We start from the raw sequence: 25,332 nt of genomic DNA, 5'->3' as shown, positions 1-25,332 counted from the left end.
GGTTCCTGTTTCATCGAGAATGAAAGTCAAAATTCTTACCATAGTTTCTAAGACCGCCCATGACCTGTATCACCACTGGCCCTCCACATCCCCAATCTCATCTCCTGCTATTTTCCTCCTTTCACTTATTCTACTTCAGCCATGTCTTCTCCTTGTTTCCTGAATACACCAGGCACATCTGCCTTCGAACTTCTCTTGTTCCCTTGGCCTGAAATGTTAATCTCTAGAATGTGGTCAACTTTCTTACCTCTTTCAAGTTTTGGCTGAAATATCAGCACCCTTAATAAGGCCCACCCTCACTCTCTTTTTAATACAGTATTGTAATCTCCCATCTTCCCCCAGGCCACCTCCTGGCTCTCTCAATCTTCCTTATCCTGTTTTCCTTTTAAACATCTATTACCTTTTAATAATATATAAATTTACTGTCTCTGCTGAAAGAATATGAGTGACAGGACACCAAAAGTTTTTGTTTGGCTTACTAATACATCTCAAAGTGGCTAGAGTGGTGCCTGGAACATAGTAGGTCCTCAATAAATGTTTACAGAATTTAGAAATAAAATAATTAATTTTTAAATGCTTATACTTTATAATTTTAGGGAAATTTTATGATTTTTGAGGCTAGAAGTCATTACTTATGTTACTACTACTGTCCAACAGAAACTAATAGTTACTAATCATAGCTTTTTCTGAAAAACAAATTATTGGTGTATCTATTCTGGATTTATGAACTTACATGGCAACAGCTTGGGTATAGGATTGTATGTCAGAATAACAATGACAGCCCAGCCAGTTATCTCAACATATGTATAGGTGGCTACTGAAGGAACTAGCATATAAAATATGAATGGTCAAGAGTGGATAAACTATTACTTCTGAAAATCAATTGAAGCTACATTTATCAATATTGACTGGACTCTTAAGGCTGTTAAGACTTGGCAGGCTATAAGGGCTAAGGAGGGTACCGCAGGCAAGAAGAAGAGTGACAGCAAAAGCACAAAAGTGAGAAGGACCTCTTACGTAGGTGGTGTCGGTTAGTAATTCCTTCCATCTACACTTGTCCCTTTGGTGGTGGTGGGGGGAGATACTCAATCCTCTCTTTGGGGCAGCAAGATGGGAAGGAAAGCTGCCACAACTACTAAGAGCTTTTAGTCAATGCATGAAGACAATTTACCCTTTTGACATTTAGTCCTCAAATTTCCTACAGGTAAAGAGGTGTGAACTAAAGAATACTTATTTATTTACATGGACTACATTGACTACAACCATATGGGAGCAGGAGACATCTTAAATTGCTAATACCCAAGGAGTTCCCTGGATCAGAGGCTCACTATAATTTTTAAAATTTATAACCCTCTCAAGATTTCATCTCATGTCTACTGTGATGTCTTCCCAAGCTTCCTATTCTGTCTTTCATTCCTACTATTTATTACAGTTTCACGTGGATTTTCTCACCATAATATTATAAAATAGAAGGCAGTTTGCAACCAGAGCAATTGGGAGTCCTACCTACCCAGCTCCCTGACTGTGGGACCCCTGTTCTGACCGATGTCTCCAACTGTGCTCCTGGCTCATTGCACTCTCATGGTTGAAAAAAATGTAAATCCTAAACAGTTTATAACTCATCATCTTAATTTGAAGATTTACTGCATTCTATATCTACTAACTAAACCTCATCTAGTTCCCACCTCCTTTATAATATATTTAATTTCTGATCAATACTATCTGACAATTTACAAAGTAGGCAAAATTGAAAGACAGACTAAAAACAGGTTAAGCAGTTAGAGAACTACGGAAGCAAAGGAAAGGGAAGATTGAAAAGCAAATTTTAAGTCAAAGTAAACAGATGCAGTGATAATATTAACAAAAGTAAGAAAGAGTAAAGATTTTGATAGTTGTATGATTAATTCAGTTTTGGACATGTTAAAGTGAAATGATGGTGGGAAGTCCATGTGGCAACATTCAGAAGGCTGAAGAAATAAAACTGTAACTTGACAGAGAGCAGATTATAGCCACATATTTTAGGGTCTTTCACATAAAAGGTGATATTTTAAATATAGATAGGACCTGCAGAGAAGAATTTTTTAATATTATGTCCTGAGAAGAACATAATATCACTTCTGTGATATTCTTGCTGAATGGACATAATTTGAATAGAGTGATGAGGACACCAGCAAAAGCCAAATTGAAGGACACTGTACAAAATAACTGGCCAGTTCTCTTCAAAAATGTCAAGCTTATGACAGACAAAGGAAGACTGAGAAAATATCACAGACTGGAGTGAACTAGACAGGGCAACTAAATGCAATGCAGGGTACTAAACTTGATCTTGGACAGAAAAGGGACATTAGCGGATCAATTGGTGAAATCTGAATAAAGCCTGTAGTATTGTGCAAATGTTAATTTCCTGATTTTGATAATTATATATGGTCATGTAAGTTGTTAATATGGGGAAGCTGGGTGAAGGGTACACAGTGCTTTTTTGTTCTACTTTTTTTTTGCATTTTTTTCATCTTGAAATCATTTTAAAATAGAAAGTTCAACAATTTAAAAAATTTTAAAAAGAAGAATACACAAAGGGCAATGTATGTGTGGATTCAGTAAAGAACTTCAATTTGCTAAAGAACTAAACTAGCCTCAGAGAATGTGCTAATTGGGCAAACTGAATAAAATGACAAGTTTCTTAGTCTCTAAACTATACTCTTTAGGATGGTACAGATCAGTAAAGCAACTGATCGAGAGTCCAAGACAACAGCTCACAAATCTACATTATGTTATTTATAATTAATACAGAATTAGAATGGCTTTAATTCATTTATTTAATTCTCAATATGACCCAGTGACGGAGGGAGGCTATTTATTACTTTCCAGATGAAGAATGTCTAGCTCAGAGAGGTAAAGTGACTCAGACTCACACCATTAGTGAAAGAGATTGAGGAAACAAGAATCAATGTGATGATTCCAAGTCCAAAGCTCTTTTCTGTCACATTAAATGCCTTGATTCTTATGTTATAGAAATGATAAATATATCTATAGTTGCATACCAACTCCCATCTACCCACATGCATATATGTAAACAGCTGTAGATTATGAGTCAGAAAACTTGACTTCGAAAGATCTGGCTTTATCAAGGAGTAGTAATGGGACCTAGAACAAGTGACTTTAAGCTTCCAGGTTCCATATCTTCAATATCAAACAAGAAGATTGGGCTAGAATAAATGTAAAGTCTATTCCACAATTCTAATCCTGTAATGTGTGTCTTTCCTGTGGTAATTGTGCAGTTCTGGATGGCTATATCACTAATTTTGCAGCCATGTTCTCAAATAATATTTAGTATCTAATCCAGACACCCTAATGGTAGATGGAACTGGGCAAAATATCACCATATACTCACACTTCTTTCTAAGTAAGTGAAAATGCTGGCTGAATAAAAACTTCTTAAGATATTAGCAGGTAAGATTTAGTAAAAACATTTTCATCATGACTTCTCTAAGACTTTACAATGGTTTAATATTTTCTTTTACTTACATCTGGAATGTCCCTTAAAATTGACCCTTCCTGCATTTACTCTGCGTCTATTAAAATCCTCATAATCTATTCCCTATTATTCAATAGCTTCCTAACTGGTCTTCCTGCTGTAATGGTCTTTCCTTCCCAGTTCACTTCCTACTATAGTACAATAAATATTTAAACAAAACAAAACCTCATTTGGTAATGTTAATACATGTTTAAAAACTTCCAATAGCTCACCATAGCCTCAGGATCAGATATAAACTCCTTAGCACAGCATACAGGCCTTGTAGTCTCTGATTCTTGGCCCACTTTCTAGTCAAGACAATCTTGTTTCCCTTCTTAGGTTCTGGCTACATTAAACTTTTTTATATTCTCTAAATACTTACGAGTTTTTAAAGCCCTGGGGATTTTTGCCCATATAATATTATTCTGCCTGAAGTGTCTTCTGCCTTTTCTACTCGTGTTCCTGATTCAAGATTTGGATGAAGCGTCACGTTTTCTGTGAAACTGTCACTCTCATTGGCTTAAATATCATTCTATTAGAGCATTTATAATTTTCATTGTAATGACTTATATGTGTTTTCCCCACACTAAAGATCAGCTGTTAGAACACAGGGAGTCATGTACTCATTTCCACATCCCAGTGTTTAGTTTACTATCTGACAAATAGTAAGTGCCAAATGAAGATCTAACACATTGTCTGGAGTGATACTCTATCATGCCTCAATTTTATTTTCTCTTGCAATATTCTTATTAACCTTTATAAATGTGCCACAATTTTTTTTCCACCTACAACTTCACAAGCCTCACTCTTTTCTGAATTCTAACTGCATCTAAGTCAGTCACTATATAGTTTAGCATATTTCTTAATGATTTCAGGCATCTCATGTCTCAGCTACAGAGCAAACTCCTCAGGATGGCCTAAGGTACTCAAAATAGGTTAAGTAACAAATGCATATAACTACTGAAATTCTAATATACTGTGATATCAGAGATATCATCTGATTCTCCAGACAAATTCATATACCTAGATATAAACTCCAAAGCTCTACCTTTTTTGTATGTACCTTAATTTGGAGTTTATTACTTTCAAATGCATCTTTTTTTCAGGGCAAAAGAGAAAGGCATATATATAACTGCCCTTGCACTTACCTGGGATTCATGATAAGACGTCGGAAAAAGTAAGTCCAGGTGATATAATCCATTGCATCTTGCTTAGATGTAATTGTACCCCCAGCAATCTCTGCATTTAAGTGGTCAGAGAGCACTCCTAATAAACTATACAGTGAACAAGACATGGGAAACATATATTATCATTAAACTAAAAATGGTTAGATTTATCTCACATCATCAAGATTCAGATTTTATGTTCTAAGATAAAAACAAATTTGTTTTATACAACTTAAATATTTAGTATATAATTTTGTATATTTTGTAAATAACTCATTTCAAATTATTAAGTGGGAATTTGGTTTCAATCTACTTTAACCATGAGTCTATAAATCACTTAGTATCATGAACTCAGGTAAACCCGTATTATTCACCAGTACATACATGTGTTCTCATTTTCTTTCAAAGAAGTATATTTTTCATTTAAACATGAATAAAAAGTGGGCTGTCAGAGAGAATGTCATAAAAGTACTGTAATGATATTCTTCCAGATTAAGTAAGATAACAGTAGTACTAATTTGTTGAAAGCAATCACTAGTGCCTGTCACATGGTATGTACTCAATAGATGACACCACTATCAATCATTTTTGGGAAATAAATTGCTAGATGAAAAATAAATACAAGCTGACAAAAAGAAAGTTAGTGACTTTCAGGAGTTGATGACAGCCAGGATAGGTGGGGTAAAAGCAGGCAACAGAAGAGATATCTTGCAGAGGAAGGAAGATCACAGGTACTTACTGGAGTAAGTATGGAGTAAGTACTGATGCAGATTAAAGGAGAGTTGACATGAAAGAGATGCTATTTAAAGTACATAAGTGAGCAAATATATTCCCTTCATTAATTTGTAACTATTAAAGTCCCTAGTCATATAAGACATTATGTATTAGGTGTTGTAGAGCATAAAAGGTAATCAGATATGTTGAAAGACTGGTATAACAAAATGTTCAATTTAATTTCTTACATGAAGTGTAAAAAATTTAACAACGTCTGACAAAAGAAAAAACTAAGTAAAACTATAATTCACGAAAAAATATGCAGGTTTTAAAAATAATTTTTGCAAAGGACATGATAAAATGGCCATAATAAGCTGAATTAAAAAAAAAAAGTTATGTTACTCTCAGGTCACCAGTAGCAACCTATAAATTGGTATACTCAATTTTCAGATCAAATTTGTAGTATCTGTCTGAATAATCACTATGAACCAGCAATTTCACTTTTTCATTATGACCTGCTAGAGAAACATTTACATGTGAGAATAGGGAACAAAACCTTTCACTGCAACATTATACACAAGGAGAAAACTGGAAATTCTCTAAGTGCACATTAATGGAGAAATGAATAAACTATGAAATACTATGTAAGATATAAAACATTAATAATGGTCATATCAAGGTACAAAACAATTTTGTTAACTTTTTGCTGAAGTATATATACAAGGAGAAGATTACATAAATTCTATAGGTACAACTCGATTCTCACAATGTGGACACAATTGTGTAATCAACATCAACGTCAGGCATAGCCAGTGTCCCAGACGCCCTCCTGTTGTGCTTTTCTAGTCACTTCCTTCTCAAAAGAATATTTGTACTTTCTTTTTGTTATCTTATTGCAGTAGTTTGGGTCTGTAGCTTAATTCTAACTGGAAGAAGTGGGAGCAAAATCCCTATATCATTCCCTATCTCAAAGGGAAAGCTTTCAATATCCTCTCATAAATTATCATGCTTGATATAGATTTTTTGTAGATACCCTTTATCAGATTAAGAACATTCCCTTCTACTCCTGCTTGCTAACAGTTTTTATTATAAATAGGTATGGAATTTCATCAATTTTAAAAAATCTATTGAAATGATTCTATAATTTTTCTCATTTTTGTTCATGTGGTGAATTCATTTTTCAAATAATCATCTTTGCATTTATAGAATAAACTGCATGTGGTAGTAATATATTATCTTTTATACATTGCTTGATTTGATTAATTATTGTTTGTTTAGGATTTCTACATCGATATTAATGAAAGAGGTTTGTTATATTCCCTTCTTTGTAAATTTCTTATCAGGTTTTGGTATCCAAGTTGTTCTGTTCTCATAAAACAAGTTGGCAAGTATTCTTCCCTTTCTACTACTAGAAGAAGATTGTGTAAGATTGATGCTATTTCACCCTTAAATATTGTGAAGAAATGACTAATGAAGCATCTGGGTCAGAAGACTTCTTTCTAAAATACTTTGAATTTCAGATTCAATTGCTTTAATAGATGAGAGACTAGATTTTCTATCTTTTTTTTGGGTCAGTTTTAGTAATTTTTAGAAGAAATTTTACTATTTGATGTAAATTTTAAATATGATATGCATTAGGTTGTTAATATCGTATTATTATTTGTCTATGGTATTTTTTCATTCCTGATATTTAGACTAAAAATTTATTAGTTTTATTCATCTTTTAAAAGAACCAACTTTTAGTGTTGTTGATTTTTCTCTAGTTATGTTTATTTTCAGTTTATTAATTCTTACACTTATCTTTCTTTTTCTTTTTTAGAGTTCAATTTGCTATTTTTTTCTAAATTCTTGAAATTGGTACTTGGACTACTCATTTTTTTTTTTCTCTTTTGTTTTTCTGGACATAGGGTCTCACCCTGTTGCTCAAATTGGAGTGCAGTGGTGTCATGGCACACTGTACCTCAAACTCCTGGCCTCAACCGATCCTCCTGCCACCTCAGGACCACATGCACGAAAGACCATGCCTGGCTAATTTTTTTTTATTTTTATTGTTTTGTAGAAACAGGCTCTATCTATGTTACCCAGGCTGGTCTCAAACTCCTGGCCTCCAGCAAATTCTGCCTTAGCCTCCCAAAGTGCTAGGATTACAGGTGTAAGCCACTATGCCTGGCTGACTTTCTAAGATTTTAAAATTAACATTATTAGCATTTATAAAAGAATAAAAAGAACCAATAACTATATATAGGATAAATCAAATGTTTTGTCCTCAATGCAGTTAGAATATGGTAAAGGAGATCCAAGATACAGAAAAGGACTATCATAAAAGGTAGAAAGTGATAAGTGTTTATAAGCGAAAACTATATAAATCTGAGAGAAGAAAGGTTATTTTCAGCTGGGAATACGAGAGAAGACTTTGTAAAAGGAGTAGTAGTTACTGGGTTTCAAAAGAGGTATAGGATAATTCTCAAATAAGTCAGCAGCCTAAATAATTAATTACATGCTCCCTTATTTTGGATATATTTATTTATTAACTGTACAACTGTACTATGAAAACTGTCACCAAGCTAATACTTTATTAAATGTTTACTATATGACAGACACAGTTCTAAGCACTATGCATTTGATCATTATTAATACTCTATGAGATAGCTGGTCTTGCTACCATCTCTATTTTACAATAGGTATAATAAGGCACTGAGGAGTTAAATAACTTGCTCAAGATCAAGCAAGTAAATGGTAGGGCTCAGATTTTAACCCAGGTCACCTGGCTTGATAGTCAAAGTGATTGAACACTATACTATGCTGCTTATTTTTAAAAAGTTCTTTATTTAACATTTAAATTATAATTGAATATTGTCATAAGGTGTTGATTATATTGTTTCACATTATAGTAGAAATCTTTTAAGCTATCACTTTTACTGATTTTATATAATAAAATACAACCAGAAAATACCAACTTGTGATGAAATAAATCTATTTAAATAAGATTTACCTTGATTCTACTGGGAAAGGTTCATAAAGAAATTTTTTATAAAAGTCTTTCTTTATGTCATGAACCAGAATTACAGCTTTGCCTTGGTCATCAAACTGTGGCCTCCCAGCACGGCCCATCATCTGGAGGACATCTTTAAAAGAGAGAACAAAAAGATAAATGTAGCATATAGCACAAGGTATATTTACTAATTATGGCATGCTTCTATAATCAACCAAATAACAAAAGAAACAGAATATTTTAATAATATGTTTGCTATCTTGATGGCTACTACTATAGTGAGTTCCCTAAATTAGTATAATTCACTCAGAAAATTGATAATTAAATAAGCAAGTAACTATGATGGAAAACTGAGTCCCCAAAGGGTCTCTCTTAACATTTATAAATGTAAGAAAGATCAAAATTCCCTTTAGCAGAATGCTTTAAAATGTTGTTTAATAGATATTACTATTTTAATTAAATTAGAAAAAGTAAAAAATAAAACATACAAAGAAAAGTCTTTTCAGCAGAGTCATTTGATTATTTTCCCCACGAATAATAAGCCAATTTAGGCCTTGTCTTCCCTACTCCCCTATATAAGATTTCTTTCTTTTAGCCTACATAAATCGCTGATATAACCAATGATTTATAAATAATATAGCTTTTACATGTATTCATTTAGTGAAAATATACATTGAGTGTATTTCCCTTTTCAAACCCACTGAAAATGCTTTCAGTATGTTTTAAAATATCGTAATAGACTCTTCATGCATAAGTTGTAGCAACAAATACTTTGGTTCTAGAAATCCCATGAGGTATCATTTCTAGTAAAATACATTTAAAATTAAGCAAAGTAATACTTAGTCATAACTTACTAAGGAATTTCACTAATAGCAACTGAGAAGTACTTTTACCTATTTATAAAACCAACTTTGGTTGGTTTAATAACAAGTACTTTAAGTTACTTATTATTTACCTACTTTTGTGTAAGTAAAAGTAAATAACGCAGCAATATTTTGTATAATATTTTAACTGGAAACAAAAAGTCTATAATTACTTATCATCTGTTTAAAGGTGACCAATTTTTAAAAGTTTAATTTGTAGAAATTCTAATTTTTAATTATTCAAATTCAAATTTACTAAGGCTGAAATAGAGTTTCATGTGTTTCTGTGAATTTAAGAAAATTACCTGTAATGGGAAAATCCACGTAACGTCTTGTTTTTCCGTCATAGTATTCTGTTCCCTTAATAATTACTAAATGAGCTGGAAAGTTTACACCCCAGGCTAATGTGCTTGTAGCAATAAGAACCTAAAAAGCAAAATAAAATATCTTACATCTAAGGAAAATAAAACTTTTAACTTACATTTAAATATGTGTTCACTGGAGAAAGAAAAGTACCTGAACTTTGCAGTTTACAAATAGTTCCTCTACTGTTTTTCGGTCCCTCTCATGTAGTCCAGCATGATGCATTCCTATTCCGAAAGCAAGTGTCAACTTGAGGTTGGAATCTCTTACTGTTGCAATGATATTCTCCATCTGCAAATAAAAATACAATTACAATATGTAGATGTATTAACGTTAAAAATTTCATATTAAGACTGTATTATTTTGTTTTTTATGTTACTATATGGACATAAAAATATATGTCCCATCTACTGTTATGATTAAAGTTTAATTAACTAAAAAGAATATCTACTTGGTGAGAATATGTACTCCAAACACACTAAAGTTTAAATATTATCAGTCTTATTTTTATGAATCAAGAGAAAAAATCTGTACATAAACGATATATCCTTTCATGAGTACAACCATTAAAAAGGATGTAATATTTCAGTGCCTTTGTTCATCTCTTGTTATAAAAAGTACTGTTTTTGAAGTTCAGTGACAAAAATTTTGAAAATACGACCAAAAAATAGTGAAAAAAAAGTGAGCCATAAGCCTTTTAGACAGATAGAAATTGTTCCAATTTATGCTTTCTTACAGAACTTAGTGACCCTGAAAAAGTCACATAACCTCTCCAAGCCCATTTCTATAACTGTAAATTTGAAATAATAACAGTAATCTTACATGTGCACTTAATCTTCCCTAAAGTTCTATAACAGAAAATACTATTATTCTCCTATGTAAATTTAGTAATAATAAAAGGATATGAATGTTTTAAGTAATCAACTATTCAAAATATTTTAAGTAAACAACTATTCAAAAATTGTTTTTCAGAGAGGCACACAACTATAAATATATTAGAGTGTCAATGTTACTATGTTCTCAACACTCTGAACACTATTTAAAAAATTAAACTGGCATATTTTTGTTTACTTCTTATCTTTGATCAATAGTACAGATAGACACTTTTTTATATTTACTGGCTGTTTTCTAGTTTGTCTTTTCATTTTTTAAGTGGATATAATAGTCTTTTTTTTTCTTATTGGCTTGTGATTTAAAAAATATATATTAAGGGTACTAATCCATTGTCCATAATATGCTATAAATATTTTTGCCCCAGTTTTTTATTTGCATTTCATTTTATTTGTGCTTTAACTTTATAGACTTAAAATTATAAATTGGTACCTTATGTTTTGTTGCTTAGAAAACTTTTCCTAAAATATATACATATAATATAATTTCCCTGTTTCTTCAACTTCTGTTACAGTTTTTTAAAATTTAAATAACTATCTTGTAATTTATTTTCATATAGAAAATACAGTAGAAATCTAAGTTTTTTTTTCCTAAATAATTAACCAATTGTTCTAGCAATATAGGTTAAGTAATTACTTATCTCACTTATTTTAAATGCTACATTTATTATATTCACAATTTTTACATTTTTAAACATTTCCAGCTTCAGTTTAGCTCACTAAATTGTCATATGTCTGAATGGTTTTTGAAATTTATATTTTATAAATGCCCTCTGAATATTCTATCACTTTGTATTCTACATGGAAAATACTTAAAGTAACATAAATTTTACGTGAAGAAAGAGCAAATCTTATTTTCTTACAAAATTTCTTGTAAAGAACTAAATAGAAAGCCCAGTTTTGGTTGGGTGTGGTGGCTCAAATCCCAGCACTTTTGGAGGCCAAAGCAGGTGGATCACTTGAGGTTTGAGGTCAGGAGATTGAGACCAGCCTGGCCAACATGGAGAAACCTCATCTCTACTAAAAATACAAAAATTAGCTGGACATGGTGGTGCATGCCTATAACCCCAGCTACTCAGGAGGCTGAGACAGGAGAATCACTTGAACCCGGAATGTAGAGGTTACAGTGAACTTAGATCATGCCAGTGCATTACAGCTTGGGCAGCAGAGCTAGATTCTGTCTCACGCACACACACAAAACAGATGAAGACAAAAAAGAAAGCCCAGTTTCCTTGTCTCAGTTTTCTGTGCTTGAAGCAGAGGATAACATAAGATGCAGCATAAGGAAGTTCTTTATGGAAAACTACATGAGGAGAATATTGTAAAGGCCAAGTGATTTGAGAAGACATGAGCACTGAAAAGAAGGATACATCTCTAAAGCTTCACTGCCACATTCCAACAGTAAGCAACAGTGAAGTTACTTGAAAATAGTAAATGTATAATTTTTATATGCCTGAGATAGAAGTATGAAAAAGTGACATTTTCTTCAGCTCTTATTTCCTTTTTTCTTCTATTAACAACCTCTAATGTATATAAGTATGCCTGCAATACAGTTAATATCTTGTCTCTGCATAAGTCAATAAATATATCACAAAATCCCCAGCTTGAAAAACTGTTGCTACTGCTGTAGTTTAGTAAAAATGTATAACCAAAATATACATATAATGAAACATTCCAACTGCTTTCATTCTTGTTCATTTTATTTTCATTAGTCAGAAAAATTTTCTAAGTTTTTTAAATGTGGAAGCAAGCTATTTTATACTTACAATAATCCATAAAATAGGACAATAAACTTTAGCTTTATAATAATTACTAATGTATCAAAAAAGCACTGCATAAACTAGGTGATATTTAATGACATACACATAAGAAATATTATTTTTCAACTTTCACTGAACTGAATGCAATGTATAAATAGTTCATTCTGTTTGGCCACCTAATATTCTTGTATTATTTACTTTATGAACTGTTAAGCAGGAATATGGAAATATATTAATAAGAATCCACTTTACCTTAAAATTAGCACAGGATATGTAAGCTGGTTACAATTGTATGTTATAAAGAAAGGCGCTTGTCTTGTCTCATAAACTATATGTTAGCTATTCTCAAGTGACAACTTATTACCCATTTTTTGTTCAATAGTTCACACTAAAAAATATCTTCAATTTACACTAAAAGGAACGAATTCACTTATGTCCTTGCTTCTATAATTAGTTTGAGAGATTTTTTTCAGTTTTATAACTCATATAAATATATATAACTTGTGTAATTTCTGGTGTCCCATGGCAATGCCAATCATACCCAAACTGTAAGGTACCATTTGCCACAGGAAGGCTAAAGATTCCTCTGGTGAAAAGTCTGGTGAGGCATTAATATCCTTCCTTTTGCATCAGGGAAGGCTAACTCTTTCTCAATCTCCTAGCCCCCACATTCACTTAAATCAATGCAGTAAAGAACACTGTTTGCTTTATCTGAACTGGCAAAGACTTAAAATCCTCACGAAGACAATTACATACACAAAAAAACTTCATTTATTACATGGTTTCTCTGGCTGAATTCCAAATTATTTGAACATCATAAAAAAGCAAAATTTATAGCTGTTAATGATCATTAAGTACAAAATACTACTAGGGCAGCCTGTACAAATTTGAAAATGTAATTTTTTTTGGATTAAATACATCTTTGTTACTGTACTTAAAAATAAGTTTCATCTTGATCAAAACATCATAAGATAAGCAAAAGTTTTCAGGAACTTAGGACAATGAAAGTTTAAAACATGATAGTAGATATAATCTGTTGAACACTTAAAATATGTCAGGCATTGTGTTTATCACTTTACAAAGATTTTCACATTTAATCCTTTATATAAAGTAATATAGTCCTAATATAACACTCAATTCATTTAAACAATCCAGTATATTTCAAATTGAAAGACTCAGAGATTTTGAATACTAAAGAGTGTATTTTCTTAGCCCTGGTTCCACGAGAGAATTAAGCCCTATAAAAAATACTTGGGTTACCATCTTCTCAGTTTTCCCAATGATAGCTAGTACTATTCTAGATGGAGAGGAGACAGGTTTATTTTATACATAAAATAGGTGCCTTAGTACATTAAGGCTTAATTCTTGTTAAGAAGGGCTGCTATAGAATTTTTAAAAACCATGATAATTTAAACACTAATAGAGGAAGTTTTACTTCCATAGCTCATTTTTGTTCAACAAATATTTGTTGTAATGTATAGGTATCTTTCCAATAAACAGCCTTTGAAATATGTCTGACTACCTGATTGTTAAAAAAAATTATTCAATATTATACATAAAAGAAAAACAGAGCTATGTTCTTCTAGGTAGTGATCTTTTTTTAAGGTTGGGGGGAGGAGGCATATATGTAAACTGTTGAACCATTTACTTTAACTTAATAGATTTTTTTTTCCATTTTATATTTATTATACTCAAAAAGCTTTTGTAGAAAGATAGATTCCATTTAAGTAGATACATTACTCTGTGCCTGAAATGCATTCCAGTCAGAATATAATTCAGTGAGCTGATGACAACATTGGCTCCAAAAGAAAGGAGGAGACCAGATTGGACAAGAATGAGCTAACAGATTGTGCAGCCCAATTCTGTCCTTTTGAGTGTGATATATTGTTTCAAGATGCTAAAAACCCATACTTTCTCAAAGCATATCTGTTGTGCTGGTTTTCTCATTTTCACAGAATCCTCATTATCAGAACTCTGTACTCTTTTCAAAGCATGTCAGACTCAGACCATATGCCACTGAATAATGCTTATCAATTGTCTAAAATGCCCAATAAAAGAGACACCACAGAAGAATCATAAAAGTTACAAAGATTCTTTTAAATAAAAATAATTAAATATATCATATCTGGTACAGATGTTAAATGAAATTAAAATATTTTTTATAATCACCAAATGTTCAAACATTAATTTCTTATAATACAACTCTATATGATAAACCCCATACATTAAAGGAAGAGAAGCTAACAATAAAACACTTTAGATCATTCTATTACTACACTAATAAAAAAATAACTCAAGAAATAAATGAATTAAAAAGAATAGTTTATAAACTTTATCAATACTCCCAAAATTTATACTCCCTTGCTTTTTCTGAAGCTCAAAGACAACCATACCTCAAAATGATTTATCATAGTCTTAACATAGAAATATATTTATATGTGATTAAATTACATGTGAAATAAATATATAAGTGAAATAGGAATTAAATGTACAAATGAAATGCAAATAATAACAGCTAAATCTTTGCTATGTCTGCCAAATAAACACAATACTATTTTCAATGTTTGCTTTTTATATTGGCCTAATTCTTTTTTTCTGTCCTTTTTTTTTTTTTTTCTTAAGAAAGCATGCTCACATTTGTCTTAAAAATTTTTTTGAGGTGGTGGGTACAAGCAGAATCTTATTACATGTCTAGACTGTGTAGTGGTCAAGTCAGGGCTTTTAGGATACCCATTACCTGCATTATGTACATTGTACCCATTAAGTAATTATTAAGTAATTTCTCATCATCAACCTCCCTCCATCTACCACTCTCACCCTTCCAAGTCTCCATTATGTATTATTCCCCTCTCTACATCTATTTGTATACATTAAATTTATTTTTATTTTTATTTTTTGTGGGTACATAGTCATATGTATACATTTTTTTGTACTCACTTGTGAGTGAGAACATGTAATATTTGGCTTTCTGTGTCTGGCTTATTTCACTTAAGATAACGACCTATAGTTCCATCCATGCTGCTGCAAAAGACATGACTTTATTCTTTTTTATGCCTGAACAGTATTCCATTAAATATATACATTTTCTTTATCCAATCATTATTGATGGATTCTCAGGATGATTTCAATCATTCATTGATGGATACTTAGGTTGATTCCATATCTTTGTTATTGTGAATAGTGCTGAAATAAATATATGAGTGCAGGTATCTTTTTGATAGACTGATTTTTTTTCCTTTGAGTAAACACCTAGTAGTAACATTGCTAAATGGAATGGTAGTTTTTTTTAGTTTTTCTGAGAAATCTCCAGACTATTTTCCATAGAGGTTGTTCTAATTTACATTCCCACCAATAGTGTGTAAGAGTTCCCTTTCCTCTTCATCCTCACAGATGATAATAGCTATTCTGACTGGGGTAAAATAATATTCCATTGTGGTTTTAGTTTGCATTTTTATGATGATTAGTGATGTTGAGCATTTTTTCATATACTCCTTGGCCATTTGTATGTCCTCTTTTGAAAATGCCTATTTATGCCCCTTGCACTTGGCCTAATTCTTAATAAAAGCAGTATCAAAACTGGGTTGCAGGGTAAGATATTAAATGTTTTTTCTGATTAACGTTTTTAATTTAATTTACCATGCTTTTGGTAGAATATCCCAGTGTAAGTACTTCATATTTATTTCTGAATATAACTTTTATGTTTATTTCCATTGTCGAAGAATTCTAACTCACACTTAGCATTTCCATATATTGAAAAACTTTTAAAATGCAGATAAAGGTAATGAAAGGGACATTATAAAGCTTTCTAAACTAGTATATTGTTAAATGGGTAATTATGATATTAAATTAATTAAATTTGTGAAGGATCGCAGGCAAAAAGGTATAAATGTAAGATCAAATTTGACAATAGCTCTCAAGAAAATAACTTGCTTATAAGGTATAATTTCACATTGCTATATTATCACAGTAATAACAGTAACATTTATTGAACATTTAACTATATTTCAGTATTTTAAATATATTAACACATGTAATCCTCACAACATTCCTATGAGGATGGGTTTCTTATTATTCTCTTTTACAGTTGAAGAGATGGTGCTCAGAGAGTAATCCTACAAAGGCCACATAGCTTGCACCAGGCAGTCAGTATTGACAAAGAAGCCTGGCTCCAGTCCATGCTCTCAAGCACAATGCCACCCTCTAATCACTACATGAATAAGAGAGATATTCAGTTAACTGCTGAAAGTAATAATATTATTAATCAGGCTTAAGGCTGAGCCCCATTGTTTTTGACTATATGCAGAAAACAAGTAAGATTTGAAATAATGAGTAACATATTCAACTTATAGCTGGAAAACTCTAACCAGATGATTTATAAATCTATTTTTTCTTTATTATTTGAGTATTTCTGCTTCTATGCCTAAAAATGAAACACATCTAAAATTAATTTTTCTAAACTAAAATACTATCGTTATCAACTACCTCATGATTGAGAATGGCACAGCTCTTGTTGGCTGCTCTCGTTTGATATTTCAGCCTCTGATTTTTCTTTTTTTTTTTCTTTCATTTATTAAATAAAATTTTTGAGATGGAGTCTCACTCTGTCATCCAGGCTGGAGTGCAGTGGTATGATCTTGACTCACTGCAACCTCTGCCTCCTGGACTCAGGTGATTCTCCTGCCTCAGCTCCCAAGTAGCTGGGGATACTGGTATGCGCCACCACACCTGGGCCAAGCTTGTCTCAAAATCCTCACATCATGTGATCCACCCACCTTGGCCTCCCAAAGTGCTGGGATTACAGGTGTGAGCCACCGTGCCCAGCTCAGCTACTGATTTTTCTTTATTTTTATTGCACTTTTGTCTCCATCGAATTCCCCCTACCCCCACCATGACTTTTCCATCTTATCTGTTCAATACTGTTGTCAATGATTCCAATTACTGTAAGGCACAGTAAAATAGCACAGACTCTAGGTTAGCTACCCTGTTTTGAGTTCCTAAGCTGCCACTTGCTTGCTTGTGCTATCTGGACAATCACTTAATCCTTTTAAATTTCAGTTTTTACATCTGTAAGATGTGGATAAAAACTACTCTTTGAGAATTCATGATAAAATGTGATAATATAAACTTTTACTGAATTCTAAAGAACTCTATATAAATATATCACTTAATACTTAGTTTAGTAAAAGTAAACTACTATTACGCTTAGTAATAATTGATATATTTTGCCTCCTTCTTCAATAGGATATACATGCTACCAACTAAGGCAAAATAAAATAGAACAGTTTCCTATCACGTAATTCAAGGATACTGAATAGCTACTCTAAATTGCAGAAATATTTCACAAGGCCCAACTGGGTTCAAACATCCAATGCTCAGTGAATCTTTAGATAATATCTGTTTGACATTTAGTATTCTCAGCTTAATAGTTTATTTACTGGTCAGTCATTTAGAGGTGTGAGGTTTGACCAAAACAGAAAGCATCTGGAGTGGGAATTTTGTACAATGAGCCAAATTTATTTTAGTTCTATAAAAAAACAGGTCCATTGAGTTAGAAATGATGTGGTTACCCTGCATTAAATTCAACTTAATTTCTGATTTAAAACAATTTCAAAATCCATCTTCAACATCTAGTACTAACTTCCTACCTATAAGAAGAGGCCAATATCTATCTATATGGTGAATTAACAGGCAAATAAATTGAAGAAAACTATAGTAAAATGTCATTAGTAGAATCCCCACCAAATCTGAACTTGGGATGACTTTGAATAAAGCAAAGCTATAGTTCATATCTGTAAGTCTACTAATATTTTACTTGTAATTAGATTAGGTGGATTATGTTTAGCTTAAAATGATAAGCTGCTCTAGCATCTAAAAACACGCTTTAGTGTTAAACATGTGAAAACGCTATCCATCTTATTCTTCATGAAAGTGTTCTTTGTATGCACCTGCATTAGAGTTCTCATAAATTCACTCTGAAGCACTGTGCAAAATTATAATTGGCACATCCCAAAAATAATGTTCTGTATACTTTAGAAGAGTCTTCTAGTCAATTAATTTGAATTAACAAGAGTTAACTATACTGCTGTTCCTTGTTCCAGGGAGCTCTTATGTCCCATACGCTTCTAATTTTCATGTTACCTCCACCTGGATTCCTTCCATGGTTTGCTCATGTCAGAAAGCTCTTACCTTTCCTGCTTCAGATGTTTCCCCCCACCTACCTTTGGGTGATATTGTAGACTTTGGAGTACAACTTAAAACATTTATGGCAAAAGGCCTTGCAGAATCCTAATTCATCTCTACTTGTAAGGACAAAAATGAATAGCAAGTTCTCTTTGCTGTATTCTTTTAGCTGCCTATATCCTATTTGGCAGTGTGGAGGAAGAAAGGGGCAGCCCTGTTGTTAACTGGCAAGATACACAGAGGAGTTGAGGGGAATTTCATCTAAGGGCAGTACTCTGAGTTTTTTTTTTTTTTTAGATGGAGTCTCGCTCTGTCGCCCAGGCTGGAACACAGTGGTGCGATCTTGGCTCACTGCAACCTCCGCCTCTCAGGTTCAAATGATTTTCATGCCTCAGCATCCTGAGTAGCTGGGACTACAGGTACATGCCACCATACTCAGCTAATATTTGTATTTTTTTTTAGTAGAGGTGGAGTTTCACTATGTTGGCCATGCTGGTCTTGAACTCCTGACCTCAGTGATCCACCTGCCTTGGCCTCCCAAAGTGCTGTGATTATAGGTGTGAGCCACTGCACAGGGCTCAGTATTCCAAGCTTTTAATCTACAGACTCACTCAGAAGAAATGGCCTTCCCTCTGTTCGTTTATGTGCTAGTGCTAGTTGTCAACTATCCAGATAGTAGCACTGCTATCCTCGCATATGGGACCAGACTGCAGAATATTGGGTGAAAACTGATAGACCATATTTACTAGATGTTAATTTATAACATTAATTAAATTACACAGTAAAACATCTAGAAGTTGAATATGCTATTTGCTTCCATTTCCATCCCCTCGCCCCCGTCATTTGCTCCTCAATCCATTCCAAATTGTTTCTGTTTACATGTCACTGACTGCCAAGTTCATCCAGGACCTTCAAGTGCTAAATCCCACGGGTGTTTCTCTGCTCTCCTCCACTCAACTTCCATTCACGTTTGATATAGCCAAGCACTCCTTCGTTTACGGAACCCTCTCTTCTACAGTGTTTTAGGCCACTGTCTTACCATAGTGGCATCACATTCTTAGTGACCTGTGCCAGTACGTCATTTTCCATCTCAGCTTGCACTAAGAGAATCTCTCAGGGCCTGCCCTCTGTTTCTCCATACTCTGCCTGAGAGTCTCATGTGCTCACATGGGTTTAAGATTTGCCTCCATGCTGATGCTTCCATGTTCACATGCTCATTTCACAGTCTCTGTAGGTTTTACAAACTTCTTACTTCTAATTGCCTTGAAATTTCCACTTGAAAGTCTTGGATATGCAAACTAAAATGCCCAAAATATAACTTCTTTTTTAAAAAAATGAATACAAATTCTGGCAAGGGCTGCCTATGGCTTTAAATCAGAGGATTTCTATTTTTATGGATATTTTGGAGAGGTGGGAAGAGAAAGACTGAGTGCCTGACTGTGTGATACCAGGTGACCTTGCAACAAAAGCTGTTGATCGTAAACTGAGTATTTCACTGTCATTTTACTGGAAAATAGAGATGATGCAAGTTGATGATTCACATTTTGCCAGATGGTAAGAAGGCTTGGCAAGAGTATTACTGGAGGACAAGGAAAGCAGAAGTTTTAGGTGGATGAACCCTTAGAATACTCCCAGAATAAAAGATTATCTGTATTTCATGAAGATGCTTGACAAAAAGTTAAGAGTATTGTACAAAATGCTGGTAATGATCAAGTGGGCAAAATAACCACCTCTTAGGATATCAGATAGCCTCTTTCCCAGGCCACAGTGTTTTATACAATAGGTTCTTGTACTCAGTGGCCAAAGTAAAAGAGATAAAAATTATACATGGGTCAAACTCAAACTTACTTTTCCTCAGGAAGACCCAGTTATTTCCACTGCTCAGTGCCTAATATGCCACCAGTGGAAACATTGGGCCTATAATAAAGTATCTCACCCCTGGAACCAGATAGTTACCAGATGGCGAGAAGATTATACTGGATCGTCTCTATTACTGAGGAGACACGTATTCATTTTTGAAAGCCCAGGCACTTTTTTGGATTTTAATTCTCTTTTCCTATCAAACATGGTTCTTTCAGTAGCCTCAATGGTAGAATTACTGAATGCCTTATACATCATGACAATACCCTGTATACTAATGTATCTGACTGAGGAACTTATCCTATCCTTCATAAAGGAAAGGATAAGACAATGGGATGATACTATTGAATGCACTGGTCTTATTATGTTCTCACTAATAGAAAGAGTTGGTTTTATAGATTAAAGACTCAGAATGGCATTTGGGAGACAATGCCTGGGAAGGTTGTGATAGTATCCTGTAGGATGACGTGCACCCTCAGAACTAGTAATCATAACAATGCTATTTGTTCTACTGCCACGATATGGTTCCAGGAACCAAAGTATTCAAGGTGTGGATGTCTTTTGAAATCATAGATTAAAAAAAAACCACTTGAAAACTTTTGCTTCTCTTCCTTATAACTCTAGCTTTGCTAGAGGCTTATTCTCCAAAGGATTAACAGTTTACTTGGAAAGTGAAACAGACACACGGCCACTTGAGGCTCTCAGGTTCTTGAACGAACAAACTAAATGTGGTTGCCGTATAGTCTGGGAAACTGATCCTGAGGAAGAAATTGGGCTATTGTTTTATAAGAAGGGGAGAGAAATTTAGATAGACCCTAAATAAATATTATACTACTGTATCCATTCGAAAAATTAATTAAATATTTTTACAATCCTATATATTAAGCATATGTAAAATTTCAATTTTCAGTCTATCAGGAATGTATGCTTTTGGTCACTCCACTGGATAAAAAGTCTCAATTAGGTAAGTGATTGCTTGAAGTAGAAGTGTACAGGTGATGGATGGTTGAGAAAATGAATCATAAATATCTGTTTGACTCCCTGGTCAGCTGCAGAAAAACACAGTGGTCTCCAATCTTTTTCCCTTGCTGTCTTATACACCAACATATTCTAAGTAATATATTTTAACTAATTCTGTTTCTCTTTCCTCTCTCTATCCTTCACTGTTGAATAAAGCATTGGTTGGTTGTAACTTTGTAATCTAGTCTATTGACTGACTAGAGATTATTGAGATGGGCTTGCTAAAGAACTAGAGGGTGACTAGATATAGCAAGAAATCCAGGTCACATGGCAGCATATACCCACAAACATTTGAAACTACTGCAGCATGTATTTGTCATTAGTATTTGAAACTAATGACAATATGAAAAGGTATTTCTTTTGGGGTTTCCTGATATAGTATAATTTTACATCAATGATACATTTGAAGGTGTCTTTCTGCTTCCTAATACTTTGAGACCCTACTGGATTAAGAAGATAGAGGAATAACTCTTTTTCCTTTGCCAAGAAATAAATGAGAACACATACACTCTTCTTAGTCATATGCTCTCTCTAGCCTCTTGTGATCCACCGTAGCTTTCTTTATTCTCCATACCCCCAGCCCAAATATCTATAGACAGTTCTTGACTTAAGGTCATTCAACAGCAGAATAATTTGAACACTGCTCTATGTCAGACACATTGCTTCATAGTTGCCAGGATAACTGCTGCTGTGCTTCCTCTGAATGCTCGGGTTGTCAACACTAGAGTCTTAACCAAGTACCCATGTCTTGCCACAGAATACCAATTTAACACTGTAAAAGGAGCAGGAATGGGAGCAACCACTAAGCTTCCAGCCCAGAATATTATGGAAAGTAACCCAAACAAGGATTAAAATGTTAAAAAGTTTTCCTATTAATTATTTAGGGCTATTTAGGGGTTCAACAACTAAAACACCTGCTTTACGGTATGCTTCAGTATAATCACATTGAATTTACATAGTAATCAGTTGTAAACACTCTGAAATTTTTATTTAAAGGTGATTGCTTTTAGAGTCAGTAAAACAATGCATAGTTGCCTTATTCTTGAGATATGTGTAGTGAAACAAAATGTCTGGAAATGACATATTTCTAGCTGTCCTATTTAATACTACATTTAAATAAACAATACATTTATAATAAATATTTATGTTAATAAATACAATAATAAAACCAATAGATTTAATTTCCAGAGTCTACAAGGAACTTAAACAAATTTACAAGAAAAAACAACCCCATTAAAAAGTGGGCAAAGGACACGAACAGACACTTCACAAAAGAAGACATTCATGCAGCCAACGAACACATGAAGGAAAGCTCAACATCACTGATCATTAGAGAAATGCCAATCGAAACCATAGTGAGGTACCGTCTCATATTAGTCAAAATGGCAATTATTAAAAAGTCCAGAAACAATAAATGCAGGCAAGGTTGTGGAAAAAAGTTACACTTTTACACTGTTGGTGGGAATGTAAATTGGTTCAACCATTGTGCAAGACGATGTGGCAATTCCTCAAGGATCTAGAGGCAGAAATACCATCTCACCTAGCAATCTCATTACTGGGCATATATCCAAAGGAATAGAAATCATTCTATTATAAAGATATGTGCACATGTATGTTCACTATTCACAATAGCAAAGACATGGAATCAACCCAAATGCCCATCAGTGATCGGCTGGATAAGAAAAATGTGGCACATATATACCATGGAATACTACGCAGCCATAGAAATGAATGACATCATATCCTCCACAGGGGCACAGACGGAGCTGGAAGCTGTTATCCTCAGCAAACTAATGCAGGAACAGAAAACAAAACACCCCATGTCCTCACTTAGAAGTGGGATCTGAACAATGAGAGCACATAAACATAACAGGGGAACAACATGCACTGGGGCCTATTGGGGAGGGTGGGAAGAAGAGTATCAGGAGGAATAGCTAATGGATGCTAGGCTTAATACCTAGACGATGGGTTGATCTACGCAGCAAACCATCATGGCACATGTTTACCTACAGATATGGTTAGGCTTTTGTGACCCCACCCAAATCTCATCTTAAATTGTAATCCTTATAATCCCCACATGTCAAGGGAGAGACCAGGTGGAGGTAACTGAATCATAGAAGTCATTTCCCCCATGCTGTTCTCATGATAGTGAGTGAGTTCTCACAATATCTTATGGTTTTATAAGGGGCTCTTCCCCTTTTGTTCAGCACTTTCCCTACCTGCCACCGTGTGAAGAAGGCATCTTGCTTCCCCTTCACCTTCCACCATGATTGTAAGTTTCCTGAAACCTCCCCAGACATGCTGACCTCTGAGTCAATTAAATCTCTTTCCTTTATAAATTACCCAGTCTTGGGTAGTTCTTTATAGCAGTATGAAAACAAACTAATATACCTACGTAACAAACCTGCATATCCTGCTTATGTACTCCAGAACTTAAAATAAAAGTTGAAGAAAAAAATAAAAATAATGCAATTATAAAAATATTTATGCTAATAAATACAATAATAAATTTATAATAAACATTATATATATATATATATATATATATGAAATGTTTTCTAGGTGTCATATTTTAGCAGTGAAAATCTACAACAGCAGAAACCATGAAAGTATATTCTATAGTTTCTACCTAGCCTTGCTGATAAAGATTTCTGCCGATTAAAAAAATACAAAACAAAGAAGCGATTCTACACAATGTCTGAGCTATCTACAACTCCTTAGGTCTCATACATTAAAATAACAATAAAAAGAAACAGTGGAAGTGTACTGTACCTGGTATGAGCACATAAGGTTCACATTTGAAGTTAATCTGAGTCACATATGTGCTAAATGGATACTGTCTATATACACTGAGCAAACATCCCAAAGTGTGGTTAGTAGGTTTGTACATTACACCCTGACTTCAAAGAAAAGTATCCATTTGGAAGACTTTTAGGATAATATATAAAATAAAATTAAGCCTAGAGAGATACTGCACATAAACTGAATCATCAATATTTTGTGTATCTATTTTTCATCATTTGCCTCCTAGGATATGAAACAGCCTTAGACACTACAGGACGATTATTTAGATATAAAATAATACAGGCTAAAAAATATTTTAACAATGTTCTTTTTACCATAAATTATTATCTTAAATATCTGGTATACCCATAGAAGTAACATTAACTAAATAAAGATAAAATTTAAAAGATAAAATGATCACTATTACTCTACTTCAAGCAGTCATTTGATAGCCTGCATATTAAGCTAATGCATAAGTCTGTTAGTGAATAGGTCATCCATGGAACTAACCAAGAACATCTTGAAATATCAGTTAACTATTACAGAATAATGTAATATATGTAGTACTATTCAACGGGTCTACTAACTCTAAATGAGTCATAAGAAGTAGAAGGGGGAAAATATGCAAACTGTTAAGCCTGGACACCAGTGGGTTTGGAACATTGTTTTTTACTGAAGTTGAACAGCACTGCTCTTCTTTAGCCTGCATGAGATCACAAAGTGGGAACACTGAAGAGGGTAGGTGGAGAGATCACAATGTAACAATGAAGTTACTGATTTCATCTGTTTTCATTATAATTCCATTTAGGAAAATATTTTTCAAAACTGGAATAGTGTAAGAAAGAACAATCACTATACATTAAATCTATAGAGGGGAGGAGGAATATCTATATTTAGATGTAGTAGAAAGAATCACAAAGGACCATACTAACAAACTATATTATATAAAATGTAAAGTCTTCTATTTGTAAAAAGATACCATAATAAAAAGACAAGCAATAAACTAGCAAAGTTACCTAATACAGCAGGTGAAAGATTAATATCTATATATGTATAGCAATACATATACATGGAGAAAAGTAATACAAAATTTTACAATGTATATATTTTTCTAAATTTGGCAAGGCTCTCACACAAATCTACAAAATTAATGCTGTACTGAAATAGATAAAAGACCAAAAGAAATGAAGAGACAATAGAGAAGAAAGAAGACAACTAGTAAATAT

General features: G+C 33.2%; 1 protein-coding gene across 3 annotated transcripts in view; it reads right to left on the bottom strand.

The window, feature by feature from the left end:
* Nucleotides 1-25,332, bottom strand: part of ASCC3 (activating signal cointegrator 1 complex subunit 3) — a 361,903-nt gene that overhangs the window by 114,643 nt on the left and 221,928 nt on the right. For all 3 annotated transcript variants that reach the window (XM_037734022.1, XM_017515928.2, XM_017515926.2), the window contains exons 31-34: nucleotides 9,766-9,903; nucleotides 9,555-9,675; nucleotides 8,387-8,519; nucleotides 4,663-4,788 (exon numbers count right to left, since the gene is read on the bottom strand). In XM_037734022.1, coding sequence (XP_037589950.1) covers nucleotides 4,663-4,788; nucleotides 8,387-8,519; nucleotides 9,555-9,675; nucleotides 9,766-9,903 — 518 coding nt within the window. The remainder of the gene's footprint in view (nucleotides 1-4,662; nucleotides 4,789-8,386; nucleotides 8,520-9,554; nucleotides 9,676-9,765; nucleotides 9,904-25,332) is intronic.

Source organism: Cebus imitator, unplaced genomic scaffold (assembly GCF_001604975.1).
Source record: "Cebus imitator isolate Cc_AM_T3 unplaced genomic scaffold, Cebus_imitator-1.0 Scaffold566, whole genome shotgun sequence".
Classification (NCBI taxonomy): Eukaryota; Metazoa; Chordata; class Mammalia; order Primates; family Cebidae; genus Cebus; species Cebus imitator.
The sequence above is the reverse complement of the archived record's forward strand: the minus strand, read 5'-3'. Positions and strand labels throughout refer to the sequence as shown.